Genomic DNA, 19,542 nt, shown 5'->3' on the forward strand with positions numbered 1-19,542 from the left:
CACACGCCCCCCCCACAGTCCGCTCTTCGTCCCTTTCGTGGCCACGGTAGGGGCGCCCTGTCACGTCCTCAACCCAGCCACCGGGCCATGCACACTGGACAGCCTATGCGTGGCCGAGGGTGCGGAATCCCACGTGGCCGTGGGCCAGGGAACCAGAGGTCTGTCCCGTCCACCTCTGCCCCCGAAGCAGCCTCCAAACCTTCCTAGTCCGTCCCCTCACTCCCGCCCAGTTGGTGGCAGAATCCGCCATCACCTGCCCCACTGGGAACATATAACCACGGACGGGTGGGTTTTGCAAATAATTCGGAAGGGCTACTCCCTCCCTTTCGAATCTGCCCCACCACACATGCCACCATCCTTTCATCATCTTTTGGAGGATCATTTGGTGCTTCTCCGCCAGGCCAAGGGAGCTATAGAAAGCGTCCCTGTGCCAGAAGTAGGTTGTGGTTGTTATTCCCACCACTTTCTGATACCAAAGAAGGACAAAGACTTGCGCCCTATCCTAGATCTTTGAGACCTGAACTACTTCCTCAAGAAGGAGAAGTTCAAAATGCTCACCCTGGCTCAGGTTCTGTCTGCCTTGTACCCAGGAGACTGGATGGTAGCGTTGGACTTGCAGTACGCTTATTTCCACATCCCCATCCTGCCTGCCCACAGATGTTACCTACGATTCATAGTAGGTCACGAGCACTTTCAATTTACCGTGCTCCCTTTCGGCCTTACCAGTGCCCCTTGGTGTTCACGAAAGTGATGGCGGTGGTTGCAGCTCATCTGCGCAGGTTAGGGGTCTCAGTCTTCCCCTACCTAGATGACTGGCTGTTGAAGGCGCCTTTGCCCCTGACAGTGGTCTCCCACCTCCAAACTATGGCGGACCTCCTGCACCAGCTGGGGTTCACTATCAACGTGCCGAAGTCACACCTGACTCCCTCTCAGACGCTCTCTTTCATTGGAGCAGGTTTTGGACACAGTGCTGTTTCGGGCTTATCCTTCCCAAAAGCGAGTCCAAGACATTCAGGCTATGATTCCTATCTTTCAGCCTTGGTCTTGGGTTTCGGTGAGACAGACTCTAAGGCTGCTGGGCCTTTTGGCCTCCTGCATCCTGCTAGTAACACATGCCAGGTGGCATATGCGGGCTCTGCAGTGGGAAATGAAGTTCCAGTGGGCGCAGCATTAGGGGAATCTCTCTGACATGGTCCAGATATCGGAGGGGACTGTGAAAGACCTGCAGTGGTGGCTTTCGAATCCCAATTGGGTCACTGGCAGATCCCTCTCCCTTCCCCACCCAGATCTCTCTATAGTGACCGAGGCGTCGCTTCTTGGTTGGGGCGGCCACATGGGAGAGGCGGAGATCAGAGGCCTCTGGTCTCCGGCGGAGTCGGAACTCCACATAAATTTGCTGGAGCTCCGAGCGATCAGACTTGCTTTGAAAGCATTCCTTCCCTCTCTCAAAGGGAAAGTAGTGCAGGTGTTCACGGACAGCACTACCGCCATGTGGTACTCCAACACACAAGGCGGGGTAGGTTCCTGGACCCTTTGTCAGGAGGCCCTACGCCTCTGGACATGGCTGGAACATCAGGGCATTACCCTGATGGTTCAACATCTGGCGGGCTCTCTCAACGCCAGAGCAGACAAACTCAGCCGCAGACGCACTGTTGATCACGAATGGCGTCTCCATCCGGAGATGGCGCAAGGTCTCTTTCTCAAGTGGGGAGAGCCTTGGTTAGATCTGTTCGCCTCCGCAGAGAACGCTATTTTGCGCGTTGGAATTTCCAAGGCGGCACTCACTCGGAGACGGTTTTCGTCTCGAGTGGAACTCTGGCCTCCTTTACGCCTTCCCGCCTATCCCTCTTCTGCCCAGAGTTCTCAAGAAAATCAAGTACGACCGGGCCCAAGTTATCTTGGTGGCTCCGGACTGGGCTCGAAGAGTGTGGTATCCAGAGCTATTGAGCATGTCCATCGATCCTCCACTCAGACTGCCTCTTCGGGCGGATCTTCTGTCTCAGCAGCAGGGGACGGTCCTCCACCCAAACCTGTCCAACCTCCGCCTTCATGCGTGGAGATTGAGCGGCAACAGTTGACGGCATTTGCCCTTCCACCCGAAGTCTGCAATGTTATCTTGGCAGCCAGGCGTCCATCAACTAAAACTGTATATGCCTGACGTTGGAATAAATTTGTGGCATGGTGCACCAACAAATCTGTTGACCCCCTATCTGCCCCTCTTTCAGAGGTTCTTCTATTCATTCTTTCTTTAGCCCAGCAGGGCTCTGCATTGGGCACCCTTAAGGGGTATCTGTCTGCCATTTCTGCCTTTCTTAGGCTTCCTGATCTGCCCCCACTCTTTATATCTCCTCTTGTGAGTAGGTTCTTGAAGGGGCTCACCCACTTATTTCCTCCCACTCCTTTCATCATGCCTCAGTGGTATCTTAATCTTGTACTTACTTACTTGATGTGTACCCCCTTTGAGCCAATGCATAATTGTCCCTTACGGCTCCTCACATTCAAAACTGTCTTTCTCATTGGCATCACCTCTGCTCGCAGGGTGAGTGAGCTTCAGGCCCTTTCTTCAAAGCCTCCATACTTGTCTGTGCACCCCGACAAAGTGGTGTTACGCACTAGGGCTTCCTTCTTTCCTATGGTGGTTACACCATTTCATGTAGGTCAGTCCATCACTTTGCCTACCTTATACTCACCCCCACATCCTTCCCATGAGGAGGAGAGACTCCACCTTCTGGACCCAAAAAGAGCGTTGGCGTTCTATCTCAATCGTACTAAAGTCTTCCGGGTGGACGATCAACTCTTTGTTGGCTATGTGGGTGCGAAGAAAGGGAAGGCAGTGCAAAAGCCTACCATCTCTCGATGGGTGCTTCTTTGCATCAAAATGTGCTACGCTTTGGCAAAAAAGCAACCTCCTGACAGCTTGCGGGCTCATTCTACCAGGGCCACTGCTGCATCCACTGCGTTAGCACACGGAGTTCCTGTCCTGGATATCTTTCAGACCGCTACGTGGGCTACCCTGCACATGTTTGCTAAGCATTACTGCCTGGATAGTCAGGTCCGTCGGGACGGCTACTTTGGTCGTTAGGTCCTACAGGACTTTCTAGTATGATCTTAGTTTGCAGCCCACCACCGAGGATGGCATTGCTTGGGTATCTATTCTAAGGTAAGGAATCTGCAACTAGAAGTCTCTATCAGATGTACAAGTTACTTACCTTTGGTAACGAAATATCTGGTAGAGACATATTCTAGTTGCAGATTCCTTACTGCCCGCCCATCCTCCCCGCTTGCGAACTGATTTCTAGGGACAGGGATTCCCCCCTTTCAGGTCCTTAGCTCTGGCGCACCAAACTCAGTGTTCTTAGCGGCTTTGCGCTATGCCGTGGAAAGTCGTTAAAAGAAACTGACGTCACTGCGCGAGGGCAGCGTCTATGTACTACTCCCGACGTCATCACGGTGACCACAACGCCTGCAGAGTCGACTGACGCCACCTACTGACGCGCAAGGGTATTGCTTGAAGAAAAATCTCTGGAGCCAGTCTGAGGCTGGGGGAAAATTCTAAGGTAAGGAATCTGCAACTAGAATATGTCTCTACCAGATATTTTGTTAACGAAGGTAAGTAACTTGTACATTTTTACTTTTACTTTTGTCACTCCTTTCAGATTCAACCAAACTGTAACTGAGAGTATCTTTCAAAAGACATGCATCTTCTAAAGGTTACTTGTGGTCTCTTTCCAATATATTCAAGCAGTTGCTCATCTGTTTTCAATACCTCCCAAAATTTCATCAGACTATGACTCACCTCACCTGCCTGATTGTGAAATGAAGTCATAAATCTTATCGGTTGAGATTCTTGACTGATCCCTGTTTTAGGGATTAATAGCCTTTTCTTTTCACCTTTCCATACTTCTCACATGCCTTTTCAATACTTTAAGGAGAATATCCTCTTTCTAGAAATCACTGTCTCATTCTACTCATCTCTTCCTGAAAAGCCACCTTTGAGCTACAATTTTTCGCTCTCAGCAGTTCCCCATAAGGTATGCTTCCTACTAGATTAAAAGGGTGACAGCTACTGGCATGTAGCAGGCTATTACCAGCTGTTTTGTTTGTGAAACAGACTGCTTTCCAATTTGTTCTCAAACTTTCCAGTTGCACGTCCGATAATTCTATTCTAATCTGATATATACAATGAGACTGAGTGAGTTGTTATTGAAGATATTCACAAACTCATCTGCTTCTTCCATACTCCTTTTCCAGATGCAAAAGATGTCATCTATATAGCGCACCCAGAGGACGACGTGCTCGTCAAACTGACAGATCCTACTCACGACCTGCTCCCCTCACCAGCTCAGGTAGCGACCCGCATAGCTGAGGGCAAAGCAGGTCCCTATCGCCGTCACCTGGGTTTGGCTATAGATCTCATCAAAAATAAAGAAGATATTAGTCAAAAGTGCATACATCAGGTCCAAAAGCATCTCAGTATGGAACAAATAAGACAGTGACCAAGCTCTCAAAAAATGTCTGCTTGCCTTAATTCCCAAATCATGGGGTACACAGGTGTATAAGCTATTTACATCAAGGCCCATGAGCGTATAATGTTCCTCCTATTCAATCCCATCAACCAACCTCAAAAAATCATCTGTATTCTTTATGCATGAAGAGCGAGATTGTACAAATGATCTTAAGAAAAAATCGACACACTTGGATGTATTCTCAAGCATACTACCTCTGGAAGAAACAGTTGGTCTCCCAGGGGGGTTGACATGATATTTGTGAAGTTTCGGTAACAGATAAAGTGCTGGTAATTTATGAAAAGTACAATTCATTGTTGATCGCTCATAATTATTAATATCCCTAAATTGCCTATGACCTTCACTTAGGTATGGATCTAATGGCCAGAAAACCTAATGGGAATCCAGACAAGAGGCCAATCAGTTTCAGAATAATGGATAAAAAGGCAGTGGTCAATTTATCAAATCTTCATTAAAAAGAGATTGATAGTTGTCCCATTGAGGCAGGGACAAAGCTACAGTGCAGCTTAGTGCTTGTTTTTGACTTCCTTGCTTTTTTCTTTTTTTTCTTTTGGCAGTGTGTTTGGAGAAATTATTACAATGACACTGATAGACATTCCTCTAGGTGCTACTTATGATCACCTGCTTGGTTGATATATCTGTTAGTTGGAAAATCGTATTTGTAAATATATTGTTGCCATAGTGCATTGGATTAAGATGATAAAGAATTTGAAGATATTGAATCTTAATAAATAAAAATAGCTCTTATAAGACAAATCTGTTTTTTTCTGCAGTTAACGCAGTATCGCCTCTTCCAGGAGTTCCCAAACCAGCCTTTCTTTCTCCAAGTTTAGTGTCTGATTTACAAGGTTTGACTTTGTCCACATCTTCACCTATAATCAATGTGAGTAATCTTGATGAAATTTTTTTTAATCTGCAGTCGTAAATGTTTTTTTCATGCCGTTTATTGGACAGCGTAATGTATTGATACAGCCCCTTATTGAAAACTACCAATGTTTGCTTAGAATAAGACAACTACAATGCCGCGCTGAAACTGTAAACTAAGAAAAAATTATGTGGAAAGGTGGAAAAGCTGAAAAGTAGGAAAAAAACTACCAGGCTTAAGTACCATATCTGTATAGGGTCACACAATATTCCTCTGGAGACTGGGTAACTTATTTAGATGACTAGATTGTCATCAGTTTTGTATAAATCTGAAATGTGGTGTGATCTCAGAACTCTACCCCCGTTAGCACTTACTCAGTGCCATTCCATAGCAGTGGAGGATGGACTGCTTGATTAGGGACTGAATTGGTTGCTGTTTGATCCATCACATTTGGTTGCCTAGTTACATGCTGGCTCCATAATCTTGCCCTATGTCTAAAGTAATGCCTAAAATTCTTTCATAGTTTTATGGTTTGTTAAACCTCGCAATAAATAATGTATAATGATTTACTCTTGTTGGTTTGGTACAGATCAGCAGCAGTATATTTTTATAAATTAAAGAACATAGCCTCTGGCCCTCCTACAGGTTAAAGTGTGATGTAGTGACATAGAAAGATTTGTGGTGTTTGTGAAGTAAGTTGAAGATAATTTACAATGTTGAGACGTTCGTAAATTGAAAGTTAATGTCATGTAGATTACTTTCAGTATTGAAGTGCGTCAACAATAATGTTGTTCCTTGGTATGGTTAGAGAGGGAAGAAATCTTATCATAAATGGATTATGGAAGCAAAAAATTGTAATTTCATGTCCCAGGTGGAACAAGCAAAGTTTGACCCTCAAAAGTTGTTTAAAATTTTTAAATCTTTTTTGCAACCTAATGCTTTATCTAAGGATATTCTCCCTTTTCAGGCTCTGCGTGACAGGCTGTCTGCTTTATTTGAAGAAAAGAAATCAACAGGGCTTTAATGCCAGTTGTCTCATACCTTGTCAGTTACACGGAGGTGTGTTGAATACCCCTCTACCTCAATTTACCCTATCCAATTTTCAGCCTATCTCTCTACTACAATCACAGCAAGCTTCTTTCATGTAAATCAGACTTCCCTCGAGACCCATGCACGCTGGCTATATTGCATAAGGCTATTGATACTGTGAATCCAGTGATAAACAAGATATTAAATCTGTCTCTTTCTTTGGCCGAAGTTCCAGGACCTTGGAATGTGGCAGTGGTTAATGCACTTTTAAAAAATTATTTGGCGGACTCCTCGATCTTGCCCAGTTTTAGACCAATCTCATTGCTCCCAGCACTAGGTAGAATCCTAAAAAAAAATGCTATATATTCAACTGACTGAACACTTGGAAAACTCCAAAACAGTACATTTCTGTCAATCTGGTTTCAGAGCCAGGCACTCTACAAGTCTCAGAGACCATTAAGACAACTCTGGATTCTGGTAACAACGCTGTTCATGTCCTGTTGATCTATCAGAAGAGTTTGATGCAATTTCTCATTCTAAACTGCTCTAGAATCTTCTAGACTTTTCTAGCATTTCAGCATGGCCTGGGCTTGGTTTAGATCTTTTTTTGACTGACCGGAACAGTTAGTATTTTTTGGTCAGTATGCTTCGAAAGAAAGATCACTAGCCTTTGGTGCACCACAGTGCTCATCACATAGTACTCCCTTATTCAACATTTACTTGGCCCCTTTGACATATTTGATCACGTCTTTTGGAATTACAACCATTTCCTATGCAGATGACACTCAGTTGACCCTGTCTCTGGACGAGGGCTTTTTTGGACCTGAACAGAATTTTTAAAACTTTTTTGTAAACATCATTCCTTGGATGGGAAAAAACATATAAAATGTAACACTGACAAGACAGAAATTCTATTGATCGGGAAGTCAATTCTGTTTTCTCCATTGAGGTGGTGGCCATACTTTATGCCTTACTCCTCCTTCACCCCTCCCCCCCCCGCACACACACACACACACACACACACAGAGTAGAAGTGGCAAAACATTTGGTAGTTAAATTTGATGAGTTAAATTTGATAATACCCTCACCTTTTTACCACAAGCATTATCGGTAACTGATTTGTGCTTCTCATTGATTAAATCTTTTAAAAAGTTGTTTGACTTTCTTCCCTCAGCTGGCAGGAATACTGTGGCTTTTGCCCCGATAACATTGAGGCTGGATTATTGCAACAGTCTGTATGCAGGAACTGATAAACAACTGCTTCACAAACTCCAGATGGTCCAACATTTAGCTGCCAGACTGATACTTAAACTTCCCAAATATAGCCCTGCCTCTAAAGCACTCCGAGATCTACCTCGGCTACTGATTCAGGAGAGTGTTTTTTTTTTTTTTTTTTTTTTTTTGTAAGATTCTTGTTAGGTTTTCAGAGCTTTTCATGCTACAGTTCCTGAATACCTAACACAGGTTTTGCCATTATAGTACTCGGACACTCAGATTGTCCATTGCAAATTTCTTAAAACCTTCCTCGTTTAGGTTTAAATCTTGAGTAGGCAAATAATTCACTTTCTTGGTAGTTAAAGCTTGGAACCAAATTCCAGGTCTACTTCAGCTACTTGAGAACAAACATCTTTGAAGACCTGGCTCTTCCAGATGCCAGATACTTTGAGTCACTGTTTGATATAGCATTTTTTTGGGGATGTATTTGTTAACTTTTGTCGGCTCTCTTACTTTCCCTCTTAGGGTTGGTGTTTTGGGTTGGCGCCAGGATGTGCCTGTTAAGTGTTCGAGTGCTTTATATATTTTATATTCATTCATTCACCTATTACAGAGAACTAGAGAATGTTACCTACTAAATATACCTTATAAACAGAATTGGCAGTCACACCTGCCCTTAATGTTCAACTGCAGATAGACCTACTAATCTACTCCTAGAGATACTTTTCAGTGCTCCTTGCTACCTCTTTCATCGATGCATGGGATTGCTCTAATAAAAATAATTCAACTCCCATAAAATATGTGCACACCATTCGCAGTTACCCATTGAAAGTTCATCCCTTTGGTTTTAAGACTTTTACATCTTTACTATAGTTTATATACTGGAACGGACTATGGCCCTGAGTAAAGACTGTAAATCTACCTATGATGATGCTCTCGGTATCGTAGACCTTCTGTCATATTACAGAGGTGCACATCTAAAGTTGACTAATTAAAGGATTTATGACCCTTACAAAATACAAAACCGATACATGGGCATTGGGTGCAGCTTAACCACTGCACTATTTGTACTGGCTGGAGGTAAGTCTTGTTTGACATTGTCTTCTGCAACTAGTAGTATGGAAGGCCACCCTAACACAAATGCATTGGGCCACGAAAATTACAGAGCTAACTTATCTTTATGTGTGAACACAATGCCCTCAGATCCACATGCTAAAGGGGTTAAAATAATGGAATTGGCTTGCTATATTGACACTAGATTATGGAGGATAGATATATACTGGATCTTCAATTATATGAGGCCAGTGAATGCCCCCAGAAACATTTGAACATTTATGAAAATTGGTCAACTTTTTGAGGTGTGTATATCGACTGGATAGCCATGAGCAACAAATGCAACATGTACTGCAACAGTATGATATATAAAAACAATTTGGATAAATGAGAATAGATCAACACTGAAGTATTTTAAGGAGGGAGCAGGATCTCTGGATATATGATTGAATATGTAACTAGAAATATTAATTTTTTTTTTTTTTTAAATCCCAAAGATCTGTTAAGTCACAAAATGTGAAAATTAATGACTGACTACTGCTTGACTTGTCTCTCAAAGCAATAGTCAATATATAACCTGCACAAAAGCCATCCATATTGGACTTTGCTTGTTACGATGACTTGTCACATCTACCTCTGCATCACAACTCAATATGCACCATTTGTGTGTTGTTTTGCCAGGTGCATTGGTGCTCTGCTGCCCATTATGACAGTAGGGAAACCTCTGAGGTGCTCCTCCAATTCTGTATACTTTCTGTACAGTCTGCAATAAACGGCTGATCTTGCAGGGTGAAGAGATAAGCCAAGCAGGTGCAGTAGCGAGGTAGCCTTCTCTTTCAGATCTTATGTGCTTCCCAATGAGGTTAGTATTGCAGATTCCTGGGTCAGTGCGAAGGCAAGTACCGAAAATGCACAGTTAAACAGAGTGCAGAGGCGTTTAAATAAAAACCTGGATATTTCCCAGCTATCTTTGGAAATTAAATACATTAGAGCTAACTGTAACCTAACTTTAAGCTTGGCAGTTGAATTTAGAGTCGGCGTCTTCAACAAGATGGCTGACAACAAGCACTACCCTAGTGTGCCTGGCTTAACCCTGTAATCTTCCTGCATCCTGCCCCCTAAATTGCCTGAAATTGTCTGGAAAATGCAGTGATGGATTGTTGAATGAGGAGGTATCCCCTACCATTGCTAATACTGCCAGGCTAGTTGCCAGGGGCATCGGAACTACCTGTCTGGTAGCCTTTCATGATGGCAGGTGTGCTTGTTGTGTCAGAGGTGTGAGAGGGTCCTGCTACTGAGTTTTGTCTCTCCCAGCAGAGACCTCTTGTCAGAGAGATGTTACATCCGGCAGAGGACATAATGATGTTGCTCCCCTCCTTCTTTCCATGTGTGCTGCCAGATCCTCACCCTGGTCCGGGTCAGAGCTGAGTCCTGGAGGTTAGAAGCTTTGTCTGGAGGTGTGCATAAAAGCGTTATCTATGTCAGGGTTGTGATAATCGGTTCCCCTCCTTGTCCTATGCCACTGATAGGAAAAAATCGATGGGATTGCACCTGGGACTCCTAAGTAGCCTTGCAGAACTAGAGCAGCGGTGGCCTGGGCTTTTTGACAGGCATCCTCCTTGTTCTCTGGGGTTCCTGGGCCTGTGGTCTTGAGGGCTTTCAATCCCCACTGGGTGTGACGAATGGTTGAGCTTGTGGTGCTGGAGGCGTCAGGATCGCGGGTAATGCTAACCCAAGCAGGGGCAAACAAGAGCTACAAGAGCTGCTTGGGCCCCTCTGGTGCCCGCAATCCTTGCAGCGATTCAAAACTCAAAATCTATTTTTGAGGCCAAGATTGATACCATCTCCTTGGATGTAAATCTACTCCATATATATCTGCAGAAGTTTTCAGAGTAAATGCTGAAAACTTAATGAAATGTGAAATGTCTGCAGGCAAAGGTAAAGACCCTTTGAACCACCAACATAGCTCAACAGCATCTTGATCATAGCCTGGTGGATGCAGAAGGTAGGTCCAGATGCTGCAACCTCCGACTTGTAGGATTACCATAGAAAGTGGGGTACACAATGCTGGAACTCTTCATTGATCATTGGCTCAGATCTGTTCTGAAACCTGAGGGACCATTAGTTTTTTTTTCATGGTGGCGAGGGCACATAGCTCTTTGGGCCCCAAATCGCTTCTGGATGGCCCTTCAAGAAATGATCATTGCTAAAATCCTTAATTACTGTGACAGAGATGTAATCCTGCAGGCTGTTAGGAGGTCTGGAGAGGGACAGATAATCTTCTCAGATTTAACCCATTGGGTAAATAATGCTAGAGACTTGTTTACCACATTGAAACAAAAGTGTAAAGCTATGGACCTGAAATATGTTATTGCTCCCAGCTGAGTTAAAGGTACTTCATGGGGGGAGGCAGGTGATATCAAGAATTCTGGAGAAGAGGGTTGACTGGTGGAAACAATCATAGGCGTGGCCTGACTGGCGGGGGTGTCTGAACACTGGCTCTTCTGACACGACAGACTAGGTTATTGCTGAGGTAGTCCGTGTGGGTCAGATGGCTGTGCCAACTGATCCCAGAAGTATGGTCTAATAGGATGAGCCAATAGCACTCGAAGGTGGGCAATATAGAGATGAGTGATCCCATGCCCAAGAAGGTGAGGCAATAGACCTTTTGATGGATCGAGGGCAGGGATCGAAGAGGAGTCCCGGACTGACCTGGAGGGTCAAATGATGCTCTCCTCCTTGTAACCTATAGGTAGTAAACAGTTATAAAGGCATATTTTTTGGTGCTGTTGGTTGTAGGGGCCATCCTTTTTGTGACAGAAATGGAGTGCATACTCGATCAGGCCTAGAGTAAGGAAGTGAGGCCCTGACACGTCCCCCTCCCCACCCCCCCTTCTACTTTTGATAATTTTGTTTTTGACCAGTACATAGCCTAGGCAGCTTCCTAGCCATTTTTTGGGAGGTTTATTGTAGTGAGCTGTGAATTCACAGACAGGGTAACTGTAGGAAGCTGGCTCTGTATATACTATATCAAAATGAGATATAGTGTGCCGAGTCCAGGGGTTCCCCAGAGGCTTAACAGAGGCTAAATTAGATTATAGCAATGCTCTCTTTTGTGGTAGTGTGGTTGAGGAGTTAGGCGTATCAGAGGGTAGTGCAAAGCATTTGTTGTGCATACATAGTTTAAAAATGAGGCACACACTCAATGACTAACTCCAGGCCAATGTATTTATATTGTAAAAATATATTTCTGATGGATACAACTACCTGTGGATTCCTCACCTTGTGAATTCTCCCTTGCTGCAGCATCCAATGGAAAATCTTCTTCAGAGCTCTCCACGTTGACGAGGACGTCACAGTTGCACGGCTCCATGCGACTCCATCTGACGTCACCGTGCCAATAAGAGGTCCTTGCCGGTGTGCTGACGTCAGTTCCCTTTTTTCCGTACCTTCAACGCTAATGGTTTTCTCCTAGCTCTTGCTAATGTTGAAGGTGTTCCATCTTGTTTCTGGTTACAATCTTGTTTCTGGTTACAATGTCTCCTCCTAGAAAGTCGGGATTTAAGCCTTGTCAAGAGTGCGGGGGTCGCGTGTCGGTTACTGACCCTCAATGTGATTGCCTTTGGTGTTTAAGCTCCGAGCATGATGTCGAGGAGTGTGTATCCTGCCTGAGCATGAATCCAAAGGCTCTGAAGGAGAGAGAAACCAAACTCTTTTTGGCTAAGGCGAAAAAAGGATATAAGAGCCATCACAGGTCGTCTTCTCACACTTCATCGAAAAAGCACAAGAAGTGACGTGATCATGACTCTCTGCGTCGTTCGGCTCGGAGCCATTCAAGGTCCAGGTCTCCATCTAGACGGCGCTGTGCGACATGGGAGGTTAGTCCTACTGTGACTCCACAGCTTCAGAGCCTTCAGGCTTTTCCGGCGCCGTCAGTCTTCGAGGTGGTCGCGCCTCCAGGGAGTCCTTGCTTTTCACCTGTGGCGCAGGATTCGGATGCTCAACCGGCACAAGTGCTGCATGGAAACCAGCGGTATCCTGCCTTCCCGGGCTCCGGGAGCTGATCCGGCAGCATTTTTAAATGCCATGATTTCCATGTTTAATGCTATGGCCCCTGCTGGTGCACCGGCTGGTCTCATGGGTCCTTTGGCATTTACGTTGGGCTCCCCGGGTCTTTATCAGTCGACGCCGATCACAGAGCCTCAGGTGACCACGGCGCCGATGGGATCCGCTCTGGCCCCGGATGGTTCCGGATTAGACCGTAGTCAGCCTTCTTCTCCTGGTCCGTGCCTTTCAGTCCTGAAGCCAGTGTCATCGACGTCGGCTAATTCTATGTCGACGCCAAGGTTAGAGGCCAGGCTGAGGTCACGCAGAAAAGCTTTAAGAGTTTTGGAGGAGCAGGAGGAGTACCAAAGGCAGTTGCTGGAGGAAGGAGAGATTGTGGAGCCCTTGGGGGGGAATATTAAGGACTTGACTCAGCCAGTGGGCTAGACACTTCCCCGGAATGGGACCTTTCTTCTCCAGGGGAGTTTACGGAGGAGGCGGCCTCTTTCCATGCTGTGGTCATAAAGGTGGCAAATTTGTGGGATCGTCTGTTGCCTGCTGCAGAGGTCAAACCCAATATTCTAACTGAGGTGCTGCATCCTTCTTCTACTTCAGCGGATCCATTGCTTCTGTTTAATGAGGCTCTTACGGAGCCTATCTTGGAGCTATGGAGGAAGCCTGTGTCATCCCCAGCTGTCAACAGATCTGTGGCAAGGAGGTATAGGGTGGCTCCTGGAGATCTGGGATTTTTGTCGAAACATCCTACCCCGGAGAGTCTGGTTGTTCAAGCCTCTTGTTCCACATGGTCTGCACCAGCCTCCTTCCCTGCGATTCTGTTGGACAGGGAGTACAAGAGGATGGAGCAGTTGGCAAAGAAGACTTTTTCTTCTTGTAGTATGGCCCTCAAAGCAGCAAACGCTACCTGTGTATTAGGTAAATATGTGCATGCCCTGATGGATTCAGCTAGGGCTGTGGTTCCAGACCTGCCGTAGGTGGTGCAAGGACAATTTGGAGAACTCCTGTCAGATGCTCAGGCAGCGGCTAAGAAGATAATCCAGTCTGGTCTGGATTCTACAGATTTGGTGGCCAGGGCGATAGGTACCTCTATGGCTACTAGGAGGCATGCCTGGTTGAGGTCCTCTGGCTTTTCCATGGATGTCCAGTCAGCTCTCTTGGACTTGCCTTTTGATGGAGAAAAGATTTTTGGTGTTAAAGCGGACTCTGTTTTATAGCGCTTTAAGGATAGTAGGGCCACAGCAAAGTCTTTGGGTCTGCAGGCTTCCACTACTACCCCTTTCAGGTTCTTTCGGCGGTTCAGGGGGTTTGGGCGTGGAGCCGTTTACCGTGGGAGACCTCAGTTCACAGTCCAACAGCCTTCCAGCCTTCCTTATAGGTCCTTTAGAGGGCGGGGGAGGGTTTGGACAAGAGGGGCCACCCAGCGGCACCCTGCATTATCCGCTTCCTTTGGAGGACAACAACAAGGGAAGCAGCCCTAGTTTTCTGCCCATTTTCAGCCATATTTCTCCTGTAGGGGGAAGATTACATCTTTTTCTCTGAGTGGGAGTTAATCACATCAGACTCCTAGGTTCTGAACATTGTGAGGAAAGGATATGCTCTTCATTTTCAGGATTTTCCCCCTCCCATCCCTCTCCGTCCCTCGTTTTGTTCAGAAGACCATCTCCTGTTGTTACAGCAGGAGGTTCAAATCCCGTTATCAAAAGGTGCGGTGGAGTTGGTTCCAGAGCAGGAAAGGGGTCAGGGTTGTTATTCAAGATATTTCCTGATTCCCAAGAAGGATGGTCGATTGAGACCAATCCTGGACCTGAGGATTTTGAATTGGTTCCTCAAACAGGAGAAATTCAAGATGCTGACTCTGGTGCAGGATGCTTCCTTTCATATCCCTATACTCAAGTCGCACAGGAAGTATCTCCGGTTTGTGGTGGGGTCGAAACACTCCCAGTTTTTGGTCCTTCCGTTTGGTCTTACTTCAGCACCTCGAGTCTTCACGAAGGTGATGGCGGTGGTTGCAGCAAGTCTCAGAAGGAAGGGAATATCGGTTTTCCCTTACATAGATGATTGATCAAAGCCAAGTCTTCAGAGCTAGTGCTGCATCACTTGCAGTTGACAACTCAGTTGTTGTTCAGTGTGGGCTTTTCGGTAAACGCCTCTCAGCTCCTCCTGTTCATAGGGGCAGTATTGGATACAACATTGAATCGGGCCTATCCTCCACCTCAGCGGATTCAGGACATCCAGGTGTTGATTCCAATGTTTCAAAATAGAGCGGTTGTTCCAGTCCTCAAGGTCCTACGCCTGCTCGCTCTGTTCGCTTCTTGCATTCTGTTGGTCACTCATGCACGTTGGCACATGAGGGCTCCCCAGTGGTGCCTCCGCAAGCAATGGTTTCAACACAAAGGGGATCTCGAGGAGTCGATATCGATCTCCAGAGACGCTGCAGCGGATCTACGATGGTGGGCTGTGGACGGCAACCTTTCTCAAGGAAGGCTATTTTCACTTCCGTCTCCGGTGGCCACTGTCATGACGGATGCTTCCACTCTAGGGTGGGGAGCTCATCTGGGGGACCTGGTGATCAAGGGTCGTTCAATCAATATCAATCTGATCGAATTGTGGCCAATACGTCAGGCTCTCAAGGCCTTCCTCCCGTCCCTTTTCGGTCAGCCAGTTCAGGTCCTGACGGACAACACTACCGTGATGTGGTATATAAACAAGCAGGAAGGAATGGGGTCGTACCTTCTCTGTAGAGAGGCTCTGGTCCTGGCTTCAGGACCATCGGATTTGCTTGGTAGCGAATCATCTGGCCGGAGTGCTCAACATACGTGCGGACACTCAGGTCAGCACCAAACACACATCCTCAGCAGCAGAGGGGTGGTTGGGTGCAGGGTGCAAACACAGTGACAGGGTCCCCATGCTTTTCAATAGGGGGACCTAAGGAGGGGGGGTCACAAAGATGCTGCAGGCTGGGTCTAGGGGGTTGGTACCGGGAAACCACAGGCTGGACAAGGAGGAGGGCTGTCTGCTGAATATTGCTGGACCGGTGGTCGTACTCCCCAAGGCCTGAGGGTGCAGGGGTACCTTTAGGTGTTGGGAATCTTCGTTCATTTCTCTTGCAGTCGGGGGTCCCCTGGATTTAGGCTGCAGGCATCATCGTGTTGGCCAAGACATCCCCTCAGATGGGGAAGAAGTTAGGGATCAGGAGGTAGAACCAATGTTAACCACCTAAAACTCTGTAATGATAGGGCAGTCATAACCATGCTGATGGTTACTGATGAGGATCAGGAGGCAGAGAGTGAACCTCTCCCTGACCTCCTCTCAACTGACCCTAAAGATGGGACAGTAGATGGAGTGGTCTATTTAGACACCCTCTCTGCCCAACAGCAGGCTGACTGTAGGCAAGTCCTGCAGCAGTATGCTGAGCTCTTCTCTTTGACCCCTGGTCAGACACACCTTTGTACCCATGATGTGGACACAGGAGACCGATTACCTGTCAAAAACCAAATATTCAGACAGTCTGACCGAGTCAAAGAGAGCATCAAAGTGGAAGCCAACAAGATACTAGATTTAGGGGTAATAGAGCACTCTGACAGTCCCTGGGCTAGCCAGGTGGTCTTAGTCCCTAAACCTCATACCAAGGATGGAAAGAGAGAAATGAGGTTTTGTGTGGACTACGGAGGACTCAGTTCTGTCACTTAAACAGATGCTCACCCCATACCCAGAGCAGATGAACTTATTGACAAACTAGGTGCAGCCAAATTCTTAAGTACCTTTGACTTAACTGCAGGGTACTGGCAAAGTAAGATGGCACATGGAGCCAAAGAGAAAACAGCATTCTCAACACCTGATGGGAATTATCAGTTCACTGTTATGCCCTTTGGCTTAAAGAATGCCCCGGCCACCTTCCAACGGTTGGTGAATGAAGTCCTTGCTGGTTTGGAGTCCTTTAGTGCAGCTTATCTAGATGATATGGCTGTCTTTAGTTCCAACTGGCAGGATCACCTGATCCGCCTGGGGATGGTTTTGAAGGCCCTGCAAGCAGCAGGCCTCTCTATCAAGGCATCCAAATGCCAGAAAGGGCAGGGAACAGTTGTATAATTGGGCCACCTTGTAGGTGGAGGTTCAGTGCAACCTTTACAACCCAAGATCCAGACAATTCTGGACTGGGAGGCTTCAAAAACCCAGACTCAAGTCAGGGGATTCCTTGGCTTTACTGGGTACTACAGGAGGTTTGTGAAGGGATGTGGGTCCATTGTGACTCCCCTACCAGAGTTAATCTCTAAGGAAATGCCCAAGAAGGTAAACTGGGCAGTAGACTGTCAACAGGCCTTTGACACCCTAAAAGAAGCTATGTGCTCAGCACCAGTTCTTAAAGCCCCAGCTTATTCTAAGCAATTCATTGTGCAGACAGATGCCTCTGAACATGGGATAGGAGCAGTCCTATCCCAAACCAATGATGATGGTCTTAACCAGCCTGTTGCTTTTATTAGCAGGAGGTTACTCCCCAGGGAGCAGCGTTGGAGTGCCATTGAGAGTGATGCCTTTGCTGTGGTTTGGTCCCTGAAAAAGTTGAGGCCATACTTGTTTGGCATTCACTTTATTGTTCAAACTGACCACAGACCTTCTAGATGGCCCATGCAAGTGAAAGGAGAGAACCCTAAACATTTGAGGTGGTCCATATCCCTGCAGGGAATGGACTTTGTAGTGGAACACAGACCTGGGACTGCCCATGCCAACGCAGATGGCCTTTCCAGGTTCTTCCACTTAGAAAATTAAGACTCTCTTGGGAAAGGTTAGTCTCGTCCTCTTTCATCTGGGGGAAGTTGTGTAGGAAAATGCCATTGTTGGCATGGTTACCCCCACTTTTTGCCTAGTGTTGATGCCAACTTTGTATGGAAGTGTGCTGGGACCCTGATAACCAGGCCCTAGCACCAGTGTTTTTTTCCCTAAAACTGTACATTTGTTTACACAATTGGCACAGCCCTGGCACACAGTTAAGGCCCTTGTAAAAGGTACCCTTGGTACCAAGGACCCAGTGGCCAGGGAAGGTCCCTGAAGGGCTGCAGCATGTATTATGCCACCGTAGGGGACCCCTCACTCAGTACATGCACACTTCCTTGGAGCTTGTGTGTGCTAGTGGGGAGAAAAGACAAAGTTGACATGGCACTCCCCTCAGAGTGCCATGCCCACCGACCACTCCCTGTGGCATAGGTAAGTCGCCCCTCTAGCAGGCCTTACAGCCCTAAGGCCGAGTGCACTATACCACAGGTGAGGGCATAGCTGAATGAGCACTATGCCCCTACAGTGTCTAAGTCAATTCTTAGACATTTTAAGTGCAGGGTGGCCATACTGAGTATATGGTCTGGGAGTTTGTCATTACAAACTCCACAGCACCATATTGGCTACACTGAATACTGGGAAGTTTGGTATCAAACTTTTCAGCACAGTAAATCCACACTGAATGTGATTTATTTAAAAATGCACACAGAGTGCATCTTAGAGATGCTCCCTGTATGTTAACCCAACTGCTAGTGTAAGGCTGACCGGCTTGTGCCAGCCTGCCACTTCCAGATGACTTTCTGATCACATGGGGTGAGTGCCTTTGTGCAAAGCCTGTCCTGGGTGGAGGTGCTTCACATCTCTCCATGCAGAAACTGTAACACCTGGCGGTGAGCTTCAAAGTCTCAGGCCTGGTGTTACAATGCCCCAGGGCACTCCAGCTAATGGAAATGCCCGCCACCCCGGACGAGCCCCCACTTTTGGCAGGGAGTCCAGAGGGATAATGATAAAAACAAGGAGGAGTCACCCCCTCAGCCAGGACCACCCCTAAGGTGTCCAAAGCATAAGTGACCCCCTCCTTGAGAAATCCTCCATCTTGCTTTGGAGGATTAGGACCAAAAGTGATATGAATGTGCCCCCCCTCCCAGAGGGTGGGCACAAGGAGGGTGGGTGTAGCCCTAACACACCCCTAAATTTAGTACCCTTTAGGACCCTGAACCCAGCTTTTCAGATTCCTGACGACCTCAAGAAAGAAGGACTGCTAAACTGAAAACCCTGCAGAGAATAGGAGACAACAACTGACTCAGCCCCAGCCCTACCGGCCCGTCTCCTGCTTCAAAAAGCTGCAAAAGAAGAAGCAACGCGTTCTGCAGGATCAGCGACTCCTGAAAAGCCTCCAGGGGACTGCCTGCCTCATCAAGGACCAAGAAACTCCCGTGGAAAGCAGACCTGCCTAACAAGAAGACAAAGAAACCATCTTTAAAGGGACTCTCACCTCACTCCAGAAACGTGAGTCCAAACAACTCTACACCTGACGCCCCTGACCCGTGTCCAGAGGAACCAACCAGCCAGAGAGTACCCCCAAGCGACTCCGACCAAGTGTCCACCCTGGGCTGACCTCCCCACTTCTCCACGACGACGCCTGCAGAGGGAATCCTGAGGATCCCCCTGATCCACAACTGTCCGGGACGAAGATATCCGACTCCTGGAGAAGCACTGCACCCGCAGCCCCCAGACTGGAGAGTAACCGACCACCAGTGTAGAAGTGACCAGCAGGTGGCCCACCTCCCTGCCCAGTCGGTCGTTTGCCCGAGAAGCCCCCATGTGCCTTGCCTGGAGCACCTAAGTGATGCCTTGGTCCGCCCTTTAAGCTCCATTGGGAAACCAACACCCTGTTTGCACCCTGCACCCGGCCACCCGAGTGCCACTGAAGGTGTGTGTTTGGTGCCTACTTGGGGGCCCCCAAGTGCACCCTCTAAACCCCCTGGCCTACCCTCTGACAACACGGGTACTTACCTGCAA

The 19,542-nt window shown here is 47.1% G+C and overlaps 1 protein-coding gene across 3 annotated transcripts in view; it reads left to right on the forward strand.

Annotated features, from left to right (window-relative positions):
- AP3B1 (adaptor related protein complex 3 subunit beta 1) overlaps nucleotides 1-19,542 on the forward strand; it is a 1,440,584-nt gene that overhangs the window by 1,061,509 nt on the left and 359,533 nt on the right. For all 3 annotated transcript variants that reach the window (XM_069223388.1, XM_069223395.1, XM_069223382.1), the window contains exon 22: nucleotides 5,300-5,409. In XM_069223388.1, the coding sequence (XP_069079489.1) occupies nucleotides 5,300-5,409 (110 nt within the window). The remainder of the gene's footprint in view (nucleotides 1-5,299; nucleotides 5,410-19,542) is intronic.

Source organism: Pleurodeles waltl, chromosome 1_1, assembly GCF_031143425.1.
Source record: "Pleurodeles waltl isolate 20211129_DDA chromosome 1_1, aPleWal1.hap1.20221129, whole genome shotgun sequence".
NCBI lineage: Eukaryota > Metazoa > Chordata > Amphibia > Caudata > Salamandridae > Pleurodeles > Pleurodeles waltl.